At 42.7% G+C, this 16634-nt stretch overlaps 1 protein-coding gene across 2 annotated transcripts in view; it reads right to left on the bottom strand.

Moving 5' to 3' along the window:
* Positions 1-16634, bottom strand: part of DDX58 (DExD/H-box helicase 58) — a 62870-nt gene that overhangs the window by 30823 nt on the left and 15413 nt on the right. For both annotated transcript variants that reach the window (XM_044271469.1, XM_044271479.1), the window contains 9 exons: positions 14816-14997; positions 12476-12626; positions 11372-11479; positions 8547-8597; positions 7148-7252; positions 6554-6707; positions 6135-6393; positions 1046-1208; positions 865-969 (listed from right to left, as the gene is read on the bottom strand). In XM_044271469.1, coding sequence (XP_044127404.1) covers positions 865-969; positions 1046-1208; positions 6135-6393; positions 6554-6707; positions 7148-7252; positions 8547-8597; positions 11372-11479; positions 12476-12626; positions 14816-14997 — 1278 coding nt within the window. The remainder of the gene's footprint in view (positions 1-864; positions 970-1045; positions 1209-6134; positions 6394-6553; positions 6708-7147; positions 7253-8546; positions 8598-11371; positions 11480-12475; positions 12627-14815; positions 14998-16634) is intronic.

Genomic DNA, 16634 nt, shown 5'->3' with positions numbered 1-16634 from the left:
CTGTCAATCTTCTGGATAAGGTGCCCAGGGCGTTTCTGAAGGTCTGAATCTGCCGCTCTCCGCCGCCGCCGTTGGTGCCCAGCTCCTCCCCTGATCCTTTCAGCGCCACCTGGATGTAATGAAATCCGCCTCCGGCTCTCCTCAGTGCCCCCTCCTCCTTTTCAAAGATCCCGCGCGTGCGCACAGGCCTGTGCCTGATGCGCCCGTGCGGACTTTTAGATTCTGCCTCGTTGAGCGAAGTGCGCATGCGCGCGGAATGCGCGAACGCGCGCGCGCTTTGCTCAACGAGGCAGAATCTAAAAGTCTGCACGGGCGCATCAGGCACAAGCCTGTGCGCACGCGCGGGATCTTTGAAAAGGAGGAGGGGCACTGAGGAGAGCCGGAGGCGGATTTCTTTTACATTCAGGCGGCGCTGAAAGGATCAGGGGAGGAGCTGGGCACCAACGGCGGCGGCGGAGAGCGGCAGATTCAGACCTTCAGAAACGCCCTGGGCACCTTATCCAGAAGATTGACAGGTTAGATAAAAGCGATTTTTATCAAAACTAGACGGCGGATTTATCTTATAACAACAGCTTTGTAATGACAAGGGCACCATGGAGAGAACAATAGTTTTAAAAGGGGGGGTTAGAAACTGGTGACAGAGTCCCTTTAACGGATCCCATTATATTCATTGGGATCTGTTAGGCTCCGTTTATGTCAGTTATCTGCTTATCCGGCGTTCTGTTATTTTCATTCTTCTGTTCCTATAACGGGGCAGAAGAACAGAAAATAATAGACCAGGCCCAAAACAGCTCCTTGTGGATAGTAAGGGCCACACACAATCACATTCTAAATCTGGCTAGACATGACACACATCACTATTACCAATAGGAGGAAAAACCAATTTTGCCATCTCTTCTATTTCTGCCATGATTTTCCTTACAACCTCCGCGAATGGGTCATGTTCCCGCTGCTTTGTCTCGTGGATGACTAGATTAAGAAAAAAAACATGTCCATAACAGTATGAGACACCAGAGACTGGGCGATAGTAAGGAACCGTGCTTACGCTTCATTGGCTTATATACGACCCTCTGCAGCTCGTCCACATTTGATTTGACAGTAGATATTTCTTCAATGTCCAAACTAGCACAAAGCTTACTAACATGGATCACAGCATCCCGCGTACAGCGTGACTTTCCCGTGCCAACCGAGGCGGTTAATCCAATTATCTACATGTAAAGTGAAAAGTGTAAACTCAGGAATTACCAATACTTCTATACAAGCGGAAGCAAGTACCCGGAAATCACAATCTGTGAACATTCAAAACAACATATACATAAAATATTGGTGGCAAAAAAAGATCAAGTGGTCCCTTCTAGTCCACCCCATGAGTTGTAGGTAGGACCTGTCAGCATTCCTGAAATACTTGGATTGCCCCTATGAGATAACAATTCTGGAGCATCTTCTCATACAACTCTACGCTGTGTAGTTCCTCTCTTATTCCCTCTAAAAATGTATACATAAATAGGAGTGTTATCATTCCCCTTATAGGTATATCTCTACACAGCTTTGACTGGGACACATCCCCATCTAGTAACACCCAGTTGTCAATTTATTCATACATTTCTAGTAGTAATAACAGAGGGACCGTACATTGTAGAGTTTTAAAGAGTATGCTATTTACTTCACGTCATCACCTATCCACAGGATAAGGGATATCTATTAGATCAGTGGGGTCTGACCTCTGGACTCCAGTAATGAATGACGTAGCAGAGCAGGTCATTTCTATTGGACTGCTGCAGATATCTGAGTACAAGCACTCAGCTATTTCCATCAATCCATACAGATGAACGGAGTGGCCGCTGGCATGTTCTATCTGCCACTCAATTCATTTTGTGGGTCCCCACAGGATACGTGGCCCCCATTCTCATGATCAGTGGGGTTTCCAGCGGTCGGAATCCCTGCAATCTAATTGCTATCGTCTATCCTATGGCCAGGATCATTTGAAATAGTACCAAGGAAAACATGTAAAAATAGATATATGGTGGCAAACACAATAATTTATTGTAAATAACCTTCCCGTAGGGTGATAGGCACACAACGTATGGAGTCACATGGACCAGAGGATTATTTGTATAAAACCCCCAAACGTTATTTATAAAAATAGAATAAAAATCAAGTAGGACGTGGATGCAATATAGAAAAAGAACCATAAAAAATGGCTAAAAATAAAAAATATTAAAGAATATAACAAACAATAACAACAATTAATACCCTTATATATAAGTCCTGTTTTGTTTGACACTACTTGGTTAAAAATAATAAATAAAACCACTTAAGGACAAGGTTGCACGATCTATATATATAAAGGAATCGTCGTATCGCGATACTAAAAACAATCGGTACTGTGAATTGAACTGTGAATGCGGTACATATTACACCTTATTGCAGGTGATAATGGCTGTGAATAATCAGATATGGACAATATGTCTAAGCATGGACCGCTCAGGAATTCAGTTCACAGTATCACTCATTACAATGACTTACAAACTATATGTCCTATATATCTGTCAAATATCTTATACCGTGGTGTAACAGTTCTCACATGCACAAATATCTCTGTGGGATGAATGTCTCCAGAATGTTTACATTAGTAAGCTATAAAGTACCAATTCCTATTGTTGGAGGTTTGCGAGATCAGCGCTCCGCGGTGTCCGGACCTCACCGCAACCGACCCGCCAGTGAGTATTGTTTATATGTCCATATGTCTAGTTCTCAAATGTTTGCATTACATACCATGGCACAAGAGATTGTTGAATGTGGGGTAAGGAATCCGGTGCCTGCCGTGGCGTCCCACGTGGTCTCCGGAACATACAGATCAAGATCTTACCTCCTGCTGTTCACTTTCTGTTGTGGGGTGTATCGCGGTTGTGGTGAGGTCCGGACACCGCGGAGCGCTGATCTTGCAAACCTCCAACAATAGGAATTGGTACTTTATAGCTTACTAATGTAAACATTCTGGAGACATTCATCCCACAGAGATATTTGTGCATGTGAGAACTGTTACACCACGATATAAGATATTTGACCGATATATAGGACATATAGTGATACTGTGAACTGAATTCCTGAGCGGTCCATGCTTAGACATATTATCCATATCTGATTATTCACAGCCATTATCACCTGCAATAAGGTGTAATATGTACCGCATTCACAGTTCAATATAGCGGTCTAGCTTTCTGACGTCAGGGAGCAGGTTAATTTGCATATGGATCAAATCAGTTTTTTTACACAATAAAAGCACACAAAGCTATGGGGACTGGGTATTGCAGATGTGCTAGTGGCCATCTAGCAGCCCATGTCCTCAGCTCTATGCGCAAAATCATGGTGACCGGTTCCCTTTAAGTCCCTTTGTAAGTAAAAGGAGCACCACGGAACATTCTGGACCCGCCGCTCCATTCATACAGATACATGGCACTTTGATATGTTGCTCTGACAAGTAAAGGCACACTTTAAGTGTTAGTCATTAAACCATCCTAGACCTTAAAGGATATTAGAAATTAACCCACACCTGCCCTAGACCACATTGGATATCAATAGTAGTCCCTTTATTACCACAGACTACCAGAAATAATATATATTAGCCACTAAGCCACTAAGCCACTGTAGACCCCAGGTACGATATACTATCACTATTTCCTTAAAGGGGTTGTCCGAGTTATTTTTTTGTTCTTTGTATGTTTCTAACTAATCAAATGTAACAGCTTTACCATGCACTTACTGCATCTGTAGTTGCTCCTTTCTCAGATTTCACTGAGGTCACATGACCTGTGATGTCAGCTTCTCTCCCTGCTCAGATGATGTTTCGTGCACAAGCCTGAGAGAGCCTGTACACAAGATGTCACTGTGTTGGCCACGCCCCCTGCACTGCCTGCTGCTTCTCTCTGCCCTGTCTCCCTCCCACTGAATACTTCAGGAAAGATTAACCCCTTCAGGAGCACAGACTCGGGGCTGAAGGCTTTACTGAGTAGCTGCAGGCAGTGAGGAGACAAATACTGGGCACAGAAGCTGACAAAGAAGTTCTGCAGAGCATTGCACAAGAACAGGTAGGGGAAAGATCCTATGTGTATCAGCAGTGTCATTGTACAGCTGGGACTTGTAGTCCTACAACATGCTGCTGAGTGTCCCAGCAGTCAGACATGTCACTCAGGGCAGACTTATTCACTCCCTTTGCAGAGCAGGGGGAGGGGCAGAGATTGTTGTTATTGCAGGTAAACAAAGGCCCAGAAGAGAACCAGGGAAATGAGGAAATATATATATTATTTTACCTAAAACTTGCTTAGCTCAGTTATATATTGCTGCCCATCAGATTTACAGTGCTATATATTTTTTTTTTTCATAACTCGGACAACCCCTTTAAAGGGTTTTTCCAGGACTTGCATAATGACCTATTCTTTGGATTGGTTATCAAGATTAGATTGGCGCTCATGAAATCAGCCAATTGGCATGGTGCTTGTAGTCAGTCCCCTGCCATTCTGATACTGATGACCTATCTTACAGACAGGCCATCAATAAGCCAGTCTTGAAAAAAAAACTTCACTACCCTACCTTAAGATATGTGAGCACACTTGGAAACCCCTACCTGAAAAACAATGCCTTATCATATGCTTTATTTAGACATAAGAATGTAATAGAGGGAGCCAGTCAGTCAGGGCTTCTCTCAATGGCAGGGGGGAGACGCTAACAAGCAATGGCTTTTGCTCTGGCAGACTTGGACCATCCATGTATTATATAGATGGCCACTCATTTCATAAAATAATACTATATTAACCCTTACTTTATTGCAGGGGAAATGTATAGCTGAAAGCATTTTGCTTCTGGAAATCTCAGGTGTTTGCCAGGGTACTCGAGAGTCACCAATAGCCTGGCCTGGGCCCATACTCCATATTCTTCTTAGTTTCTTGGTCAGAAAAAAAGATATGGCATGCAGAATGAAGTATTAGGCCTCATGCACACGGCCGTATCCGTTTTCAGTCCACAAACCGTGGACCCACAAAATGCGGATACCGGCTGTGTGCATCCTGCAGGCGTCGTTGAAATGCCTATTTCTTGTCTGCAAAACGGAGAAGAACAGGACATGCTCTATCATTTGCGGCTTGGCCACACTGATGCAGACAGCAAACAGATGATGGGTCTGCGTTCAATGTGAAAAAATGTGGACCAAAAATATGGTCGTGTGTGTAAGGCCTTATGTTAATATTCTCCCCTAGAATCACTGGTAAAATGGACCTATAGGGGCGGCATGTGCCACTATACAAGGACCATGTGTGCAGCTTTGCCCTGTGTATTGAGCCCTAAGTATTAACAATGATTTTGGAAATACAATCACTTTACAATCAAAATGGCAAACCACCAATATTTCAGTTGCATATCCATCCTCCAAAAGAAATTGAATGAAATATTAGTGGGGTCATTTATCAAACTGGTGTGAAGTAGAACGGGCTTAGTTGCCCAAAGGCAACCAATCGGATTCCACCTTTCATTTTTGACAGCTCCTCTGGAAAATGAAAGGTGGAATCTGATTGGTTGCTGTGGGCAACCAAGCCAGTTCTACTTTAAAGACCCCATAGGTCTTTACATAACGACCATAGCAAATCTTTTCAGCTAAGGCTACTTTCACACTGGCGTTACTGGGTCCGCTTGTGAGATCCGTTTCAGGGCTCTCACAAGCGGCTCAAAACGGATCAGTTCAGCCCCATGCATTCTGAATGGATAAGGATCCGCTCAGAATGCATCAGTTTGGCTGTGTTTGGTCTCCGTTCTGCTTTTGAGGCGGACTCCAAAACGCTGCTTGCTTGATGATGCGGAGCCAAACGGATCCGTCCTGACTTACAATGTAAGTCAATGGGGACGGATCCGTTTTCACTGACACAATCTGGTGCAATTAAAAACGGATCCGACTTTCAATGTAAGTCGAGACGGATCATTTTGACTTAGACTTTTTTTTTTAAGAATAATGCAAACGGATCCGTTCTGAACGGATACAAGCGTTTGCATTATCAGTGCGGATCCGTCTGTGCAGATACAAGACGGATCTGCACCGAACGCAGGTGTGAAAGTAGCCTAAGGTAACAGCATAAAATATACTTTACCTGAGGAAGCTTTTGATCCGGGCAGCCTAGCTTCAGGTCAAGATAGTGAAACATTAATACATTGTAGGGGTGATGACCTATCGTATTGTGACATTCATCAAAAATCATCAAGGTAAATATGGAAAGCGAGGGCACGCATCCGTCATTTAGACAGTTGACAAGGATCTGAGGAGTCAGAATGATGATGTCACTATCTTCCATAATCATTCCCACAGGAGCATTTTCAGTTTCTTCTCCGGAGAAGCCCACAACATTATATCTGTGGAGACAGAGGAAGAACTGTGAGAATCACTTTGCATGGTCCCGATCATTACTTGCTCAGCTCCCTGATACTGAGAGGATTTCAGGTCTCCATGCTCCTGAATCCCTTTGCTCGTGGAGAAACGTCAACAGTTTCATCATGACTTGATGGTACATACCCGGTGTTCTCAAAGTATTTGCAGAAAACATCCTTCTGTTGCTCATACACAGGAACCTTAGTAGCCATAAACACAATCTTTCCTTTCTGTCCTTTTGGCAAAGATTTTAGATGATGGTCACAAATGGATAAAGCCACAAATGTCTTCCCTGACCCTGTTAAGAGAGATATGACACATATTTATTACTATGTATTCACTTCGGATGATATCACTGATCACTGTTCCAATTTATTCCAGGAATTCTGATAATTAACTACATGACCATCAATCTGACTAGAGGGAACAGGGAAATGTAAGCTCAGCCACTCCAATCATATTGAGGAACGTGAGCTCAATAGTGGTTTTCAGTTCCAACTAAAGCTGGACATTCACGTTCAAGTCAGCTGAGGTTGCCAATTTCCACGTAACCAGATGATAATCAATACATAGATAAATCTCATCTAAATATATCAATATTTTATTATGGTCCTATGTAGTGTCTTACTGGAAAGTTGATAAAATGCTAGGTTGCATTAATGTATTATGTATAGCCCCCACAATATGACACCATGGACTGAGGACCAAAAGACGCTCCTGTCACTCAAGTGAGCTGACCTGTTGGAGCACATATGATTGTATTCTTGCCACTGTATGCCGGCTGGGCCAATTCTTTCTGGTAATGTCTCAGCTTCAAATCTTTAATTGATCTCTGGGTGGAACCTGCACATAAAGGGATATAAAATAATCATCATAGAAAATGTAGCACAATACACAAATCGAATGTATTAAGTGAGATTATGTTGCCACCATGTGCAGAAAATGTCCACACTATGTGTACTATGCTACACTACTCCACTAGTGTACAGAGGTAAAACACTATAAACTTGTAGCACTCAGTATTAAATAAAGCTAAAATGAATACCACTTTGTAAGGCATCATGCACACGACCGTATGTATTTTGCGGTTCGCAAAAAAGGATCTGCAAAAAATATGGATGACGACCGTGTGCATTCCGTATGTTACGCAAAGGAACAGCTGGCCCCTAATAGAACAGTACTATCCTTGTCTGTAATGCAGACAATAATAGGACATGTTCTATTTTTATACGGAAATGCAATGCACGCGGAGTAACTTCAGTTTTTTTTTTTTGCTGACCTACTGAAATAAATGGCTCTGCATATAGTCCGCAAAAAAACCAAAAAGGACGCGGAAAGAAAATATGTTTGTGTGCATGAGGCCTAATATACACAAGGAGAATATCTCCTGCATGGAGATCTGGGTACTAATACTGGGCAGTGTCCATATGGAAATCTCCAAACAGAACGAGTATGTACAATTCAACTGTGAGGTAGCAATAACTTTAAAATGTATATGATTAGAGGACCTCTTAGAAAGAGCATGTGTCGGCATGATCAACCCTACTAAACAACGTATACTGCCAGACAGAGCCGATCCTGCTGATTAAAATGATACCTGTCTTGTGAAAATCGGTTGCAGTGTTTCTGAGAAAAACAACTTTTTATCTTTATGCAAGTGAGGACTTCAATGCATGGAAGGGGCGGGGTCTGGCCTCTCTGTGTACCTCAGCTCTTCAGCTTTCCAGTCCTGGCCACGCCCCTCAGTGCACAGAAGTCCTTTCACAACACAGGTATCATTTTGATCACCAGGAACAACTCTAACAGGCAGTATGCCTTGTTTAATAGGTTGCTCCTATCATGGCACATCATGGACGGATCCGTTTTGCATCCCATAGACTTCTATTATGACGGAATAAATAACGGAATGCCTCTAAAGGCATTCCATCATAGAATTGGGTTAAAGTCCATGGTAGCGGAATCCATAACGCAATTCTGCTTTTACCACCAAACGAAGCGCCAACGAATTTCAAAATATGAAATTCGCCCATCTCTAATTACAGGCATAGAAGCCTTTGATTACTGTATTCCTTCCACAGATTATTATTCCAAGAGGTGCACTGGTTCCCAGTTTCATTCAGTAAGTATCAATACTTACTTGACACTTGAGGACATGCAGCTTCACTGCCATTGGCCAGCACTGGATAAGCTAAAATATACAAAAGGTATAAAGAAGTTACAAATAATACTAGATAATACTGTTAAACGTACAACACACTATGGAAAACACCTAGAACCACTGAGCTAAGCTTCTGTCGGAAAAATGTTTACTTAGATTAGATCAATATATTATGTCATCTTCCGTCCTTAGCTGCGGTCTTGTCACATATTAACACTTGTCCGCAGCTGGGAAACCCTTCTGTCCAATGTGTGGGTGTCCTGGGCTAGGAGGAAGAACACCAAGGACTGATTGCTGCTGTGACATTTACATGGGGAGATGTGTCGAGCGATCTGCATCCTTCAACAACCAATTTACCAATTTACCAACTTACCAATTTATCCATCTCTAAATTCAAAGCTAAATGGTTAACGGATCTCTTATGTTCAGGGTGTTTGGTGGATCTTTCCTTATACAGGAGAATATCATAGCTAACAATTTGGACCTAGAAACTTTAAAGGGTCACTGAGTTTTCAGAAAACTTTTAATATGCCATAGAGATACAGTTGAAGCCAGAAGTTTACATACAGTATATAAAAAGACACATATGCATGTTTTTCTGACATGAAATCAGAATAAACCTTTCCTGTTTTTGGTCAGTTAGGATTACCATAATTATTATTATTTGCCAAATGCCAGAATAATGAGAGAGAGAATGTTTTAAGTCATTTTTATTACTTTCCGCAATGTCAAAAGTTTACATACACTAAGATTACTATGCCTTTAAACAAATGCAAATTTCTTAGCTCTATTGTTTGTATATATAACGGTGTGCAGCCATTTTGTTTTTTGTTATGCCTTTAAAATGTTATGGACTGCCCATATGATGATGCAATGTCTTTGAAAGCTTCTGTTAGGTTTGTTGGCAACATCTGAGTTAATTACAGACACACCTGTGGATGTATTTAAATGCACACCTGAAACACACTGCTTCTTTGTGTAGCATCATGGGAAAGTCTAAAGAAATCAGCCAAGATATCAGGAAGAGAATTGTGGACTTGCACAAGTCTGGCTCAACCTTGGGTGCAATTTCAAGATACCTGAAGGTGCCTCGTTCATCTGTACAAACAATTATACGCAAGTACAAACAAGATGGGAATGTCCAGCCATCATACCGCTCAGGAAGGAGACGGGTTCTGTGTCCCAGAGATGAACGTGATTTGGTCCGACATGTGCATATCAACCCAAGAACAAAAGCAAAAGACCTTGTGAAGATAATGGTGGAAGCTGGTAAGATAGTGTAAATATTCACAATTAAACGAGTACTGTATGAATATGGGCTGAAAGGCCACTCTGCCAAGAAGAATACATTACTCCAAAAGAAACATAAAAATGCCAGATTAATGTTTGCAAATGCACACACGTACAAAGACCTACATTTTTGGAGACATGTCCTGTGGTCTGACAAAACTAAAATGGCTCTGTTTGGCCAGAATGACCATTGTTACATTTGGAGGAAAAAGGGAGAAGCTTGGAAGCCTAAGAACACCATCCCATCTGTGAAATACTGAAGCAACATCTCAAGACATCAGCCAGGAAGTTAAAGCTTGGGTGTAACTGGTTCTTCCAAATGGACAATGACCCGAAGCATACTGCCACAATGGTTACAAACTGGCTTAAAGATACCAAAGTCAATGTTTTGAAGTGGCCATCACAAAGTCCTGATCTCAATCCTATTAAAAATTTATGGGCAAAGCTGAAAAGGCAGAAGCGAGCAAGGCGACCAACAAACATGGCTCAGTTACACCAGTTTTGGCAGGAGGAATGGGCCAAAAGTCCGACCAACTATTGTGAGAAGCTTGTGGAAGGATATCCAAAACATTTGACCTAAGTCAATGGTACCAAATATTAATGAAATGTATGTAAACTTTTGACTTTGCAGAAAGTAATAAAAATTCCTTAAACATTCTTTCTCTCATTATTCTGGCATTTGGCAAATAATATTAATTATGGTTATCCTAATTGACCAAAAACAGGAAAGGTTTATTCTGATTTAATGTCAGATATTGAGAAAAAACATGCATATGTGTCTTTTTATATAGTGTATGTAAACTTCTGGTTTCAACTGTATATCAAAGGTTAGGATTGGTGGGTGTCTGAGGGCTGAGACCCCCACCGATTCTTAGAATGAGAGAGAAACCCTCAAATATCTCTCTCTCTCTCCTCATTGCAGGGGACCAAAGCAAGATGGGCCTTAGACTTTCTGTTGTTCCCGTCTCGCTTTCTCTCCTGCAGCAAGGAAACACATTGTGTTCTTTCAATCAGTGGGGTCAAAGCAATTAGACCCCCACCGATTCCTAGAATGAGGAGAGAAGCCTTCACATACCGCACACTCTCCTCACTGCAGGGGACCAAAGCAAGATGGGCCCTAGACTTTCTATTGATCCAGTCTCTCCTGAAGAAAGGAGAGACAGCAAGATGGGAGAGAACTTCTCTCTCCCTGTTCTAGCGTTCGGTGGGGTCACAGCACTCAGACCCTCACATGATCAGAACTTTTGATATGTCTCTATGACATATGAAACGTTTTCTGAGAAAGCACTGACCCTTTCAATGCAGAATCTACATTGAGCAATGCTTTTATACTTGTCTGTTTTGAAAGCGGTCAATGAAGATGACTTCCTAGAACTCAAACAACCCAATTCCAGATGAGCTACGGCTTGTTCATAAAGAAAAATGGCTACCCTGTGTAAGAGGGGGTATATTGTTTTCCATATAATAAATGTTAGTTGTGGACTTGGAGGAGAATCAAAGCCAAAATCAACCACCTGACTGAAGATTGTCTTCGAGCACTGGCTCTTCTGTGAACTGGACCGTAAAAACGCTACTTTCTTCTCCCGAATCTTCAATAGGTTCATCTGTTTTACTGGAACAACCTAAAAGTGAGAAACCATATTAATGAAGACCATAAATACACTTTCATTTAGGGAGCATTTCCTACAGGTATAAAACAATTTGCCTTCTGAGTTTAATCAGTTGTTTACATAATTATGCTTTTACTTTTTTTCATCACAATATATCCCTCAAAAGCTGAAAAAAAGACCTCCAGGGGGAAATAGAATTGTCTCTCCCTGTATAATACTATCTGGATCTGGTGCTTCCATTCCAGCCTCAACTAAATAGTCTTGACAGTTGTTATAATCAGGTATCTGATGAATCTAAAGGTTTTTTTTATGGTATGTTCACACACGGGTTTCAGTGGGGATTCTGTATTGAAAACTGATCACAATCTGCGCTGTAACCATCTCCCATGGTTTTCAATGGGAAGCTGTGCTGTCATTCATGCAGCCGAGGATTTTCCAGAAACCGCAGCGGAAGCCTCGTGGTGGTTTAGCTCCTTTCAGTGGAGTTAAACCAAGAGCGGGGTCATCACCATTCAAAATGGAAACCTAGCAGTTTCTACTGTGGGATTGTGGCAGATTTTGACACAAACAAAAATCCCTTGTGTGAACCTACCTTTACACAGGCCAGAGGTTGAGGCAATTATCAGGAATGAGCATTCATAGGAACACTCCGATAATTGCCCCATATAAGTGTGCCGCCAATCACGCAATGAACAAGCTAACACTAATTTCTCAGGTGAACAGATGTTTTATGTGGCACATAATAAATGACCCCCAAAGTCCCTTAAAGTAACAAATGTCATATAACTGTATCACCAAATGAGGAGGCCTCTGTCTCTGTTTCATTGTAAGGAAATGTTTACACGCAACAGATTCTTTCCTTAAATTTCTGCAACAGAAATATCCAATCCATTCATCTTCATGGATCCGCTTCTGCAGCAGGGGCCTGTGCACGCTCTATTCTCCACATCTGCCTCATGTGTCTTGTGGAAGTTCTGTCTAAACCTTTATTAAATGCTATGGATTCACCTTGATCACCGCTCCAAACATCAAGGACATGATAGTGATCTCCTTTTTCCAAAGCCAAAGTGAACAGTTTCGGCCACTCTTTTTTATCTGATCGTAAGAGGCATACAATAAGCTTTTCTGCGCCAGCTGTAAGCCCCTTCAGCCTGGTTTCCTGAACAGAGGAAAGGATTAGTATGATATTTATGTAACTATGGAGCATATATATATATATGTATCATTTAAAGGGGTTTTCCTATCCTCCAGAGGTCATCAGTATCAGATTGGTGGGGGTCCAGCAGCCTGCAACCCCACGACCAGTTGTCTGTAGCAGCCGTTAGTGCCAGAAACACAGCAGTGGACAGAGGTGGAAAACATGCCCCCCCCCCCCATATAGATTATACTTACCCCGCTCCCCTGCACCAAGTCGCTGCTTCCACGCACGTCCGTCGCTGCATATCCCCGTCGCATGGATCAAAACATCCTGGGATGGGGGAGGGGGGGCAAGTTTTATAGTTTGGATAACCCCTTTAAGGCAAGTCATACTATATCGGAAACGCGTATGTCTGTTTTTTAATCGTTGCACATGATGTTTTTAAGGATTTTCCAATAAAGAAGTGAAGTTTTTATAGAGCACTGGAGATTTTTCATTTTGAATCTGTTCACTGTACAGAGTATTTTCTATTAACAGGTTGTTGGTATATAACAGTAATGAGGAACCGTTTAAAGACCAAGTGCCCAAACTGTAACCCACAACCCACTTATTTATTGCAACGTGCCAGCACGGCAATGTACCCTGAATACTACAGTCCAATGTAGTATATCTTCCATGTACTTTATCATTTAGCTATAATATCCTGCCTACATTCAGTGCGCTGCCTGTGCTGTTCATAGTGCGCCCTGCGCTGATGAATGGCAGGAAAAGTCTAAGGCATATTGGTACACCATAGACTTTATACAGGGTGCGGGTGCCCACAGAGAGGGCTCTGAGTGCCGCCTCTATAAGGTTACACCAAAACTGCATCACAATGTCATCACAGTCTATGAGCAAAGCGCAGATTTCACCTTTTGTAATGCAAATGGTGAGATCTAGGGCATATCTGTGTCAACATTTGCAGCAAAATACGCATGAAAATATACACGGAAAACCTGAATAAACTAAAATGCTGCACAAACAGGTCGTTACACAATAAAAGTATTGTTAGAAAAAAAAATCATGTTTTTGTCTCCAATTTCTGAAAGCCACATTTTTTTGGGGGGGCGATTGTCTTATGTAGGGGCTCTTTTTTTGTGGGATGAGGTGACAGTTTGATCGGCACTATTTTGGGCTAAATACGACTTTCTGATTGCTTGGTATTACACTTTTTGTGATGTAACGTGATAAAAAATGGCTTTTTTGGCACAGTTTTTATTGAGTTTTTTACGGCGTTCAACTGACAGGGTGGATTATGTGATATTTTTATACAGCCACTGTGGGACTTCAACTTTTGGGGTCTGATCCCCTCTACAATGCATTACAATACATCCTGTATTGTAATGCATTGTCTGTCAGCATTACACTGACAGTTGCCTAGGAGATCCAGCCTAATAGGTTTTGGATCTCATAAGCTCCCTGGAAGGCAAGCCCCGATGCCTATGTAAGGCATCATGCTGTATTTCCAGCCATCGGGTCCCCATCACCACAGCACAGGGACCCGATAGGGACAGGGAGGGAGCCGTAAACCCCCTGTATGTATGACTGCAGTGTACAAGAGGGAAATCTGCCGACATCAGCCACAGCCGGGCCCCTGCATTGATCGTGCATGCACTTCTCTGGGCCCTCCTGATCATCTTGATGTACTAGTATGTCAAAGGTCGTCAAGGAACTGGTGGCCATGACACACTAGTACACCAAGGATCACCAAAGGGTTAACATTGGGTGTCTGAGCTGAGATCTAATTAATATTGGGGGTCTGATCTGAGGTCTGATGAAAAATGTTTTTTTTTTTTCCTTTTGTTGGGGGCGTTTGGGATGTTTTTGTTTTTTTAAACGGTCCCCAAAAGAGAGTTGAACCCGTTGAGAAAATCATGTTCACCTGCTCCTTGGCTCCATCACAGCAACCTTCCAGTCCCCAGCCTGCAAACTTCTGGACGGACAGGGTCATGTGCACCGCTGCAGCCTATGTCTGGTCTCAGCAGTGAGGTGTCACCAAGTGGCACGTGATCCAGCAATGACTTGCCGCATTGGTTACAGTGGCACACGTGACCCCATCCAAGCAAGCTGCGGCTGGCTGTAATACACAGCTGGGTTCCCACTGAAATGGCCTAGATCAGAGCCAGTTACAGATCATTACACATTACAACCACTTATACTTTACAACTTACCTCTTTAATCTCTTCAATCTCTCGTTGGAGGAGGCAATCAGAAAGGTCATTTACAATCTCATCAGTTCTGATATTACTTTTAACAATATTGCTGATGATGGACAGGCGTTTCCTGTACTCCTCTAAGCTTTGAATACTGGTAAAGTCCGATTTTTGAATGGCTTCTGAAAGTCCTGTATATCCTTAAGGAATACACACGACATTTGTTCAGTTCTATATTTACAATACAGCAGCTAAAGTATGAAGTCTAATGCTATTATATACAGTGGGATGCGAAAGTTTGGGCAACCTTGTTAATCGTCATGATTTTCCTGTATAAATCGTTGGTTGTTACGATAAAAAATGTCAGTTAAATATCTCATATAGGAGACACACAGTGATATTTGAGAAGTGAAATGAAGTTTATTGGACTTACAGAAGGTGTGCTATAATTGTTTAAACAAAATTAGGCAGGTGCATAAATTTGGGCACCACAAAAAAGAAATGAAATCAATATTTAGTAATTTCGAAATGAAATCAATATTTAGTAATTTCTCCTTTCGCAGAAATTACAGCCTCTAAACACTTCCTGTAGGTTCCAAACAGAGTCTGAATTCTGGTTGAAGGTATTTTGGACCATTCATCTTTACAAAACATCTTTAGTTCATTCAGGTTTGATGGCTTCCGAGCATGGACAGCTCTCTTTAAGGCCTCTTTCACACTTGCGTTGTCCGGATCCTGCGTGTACTCCACTTGCCTGATTTACACGCCGGATCCGGAATAACGCAAGTGTACTGAAAGCATTTGAAGACGGATCCGTCTTCAAAATGCTTTCAGTGTTACTATGGCACCCAGGACTCTATTAAAGTCCTGGTTGCCATAGTAGGAGCGGGGAGCGGGGGAGCGGGATACTTACAGTCCGTGCGGCTCCCGGGGCGCTCCAGAATGACGTCAGAGCGCCCCATGCGCATGGATCATGTGATCCATGCGATCACGTGATCCATGCGCTTGGGGCGCCCTGACGTCACTCTGGAGCGCCCCGGGAGCCGCACGGACGGTAAGTATGCTGCTCCCCCGCTCCCCACTACACTTTACCATGGCTGCCAGGACTTTAGCGTCCTGACAGCCATGGTAACCATTGAGAAAAAGCTAAACGTCGCATCCGGCAATGCGCCGAAACGACGTTTAGCTTAAGGCCGGATCCGGATGAATGCCTTTCAATGGGCATTCATTCCGGATCCGGCCTTGCGGCAAGTGTTCCGGATTTTTGGCCGGAGCAAAAAGCGCAGCATGCTGCGCTATTTGCTGCGGCCAAAAAACGTTCCGTACCGGAACGGAAGACATCCTGATGCATCCTGAAGGACGGACTGTCCATTCAGAATGCATTAGGATAATCCTGATCAGTATTCTTCCGGCATAGAGCCCCGACGACGGAACTCTATGCCGGAAGAAAAGAACGCAGATGTGAAAGAGCCCTAAGTCACACCACAGATTTTCAACTATATTCAGGTCTGGGGACTGAGATGGCCATTCCAAAACGTTGTACTTGTTCCTCTGCATAAATGCCTTAGTGGATTTTGAGCAGTGTTTAGGGTCGTTGTCTTGTTGAAAGATCCAGCCCCGGCGCAGCCTCAGCTTTGTCACTGATTCCTGGACATTGGTCTCCAGAATCTGCTGATACTGAGTGGAATCCATGCGTCCCTCAACTTTGACAAGATTCCCAGTCCCTGCACTGGCCAAATAGCCCCACAGCATGATGGAACCACCACCATATTTTACTGTAGGTAGCGGGTGTTTTTCTTGGAATGTTGTGTTCTTTTTCCTCCATGCATAACACCCC

The sequence above is a fragment of the Bufo gargarizans genome, chromosome 1 (assembly GCF_014858855.1).
Source record: "Bufo gargarizans isolate SCDJY-AF-19 chromosome 1, ASM1485885v1, whole genome shotgun sequence".
Lineage (NCBI taxonomy): Eukaryota > Metazoa > Chordata > Amphibia > Anura > Bufonidae > Bufo > Bufo gargarizans.
This window is presented reverse-complemented; position numbering and strand designations above follow the sequence as displayed.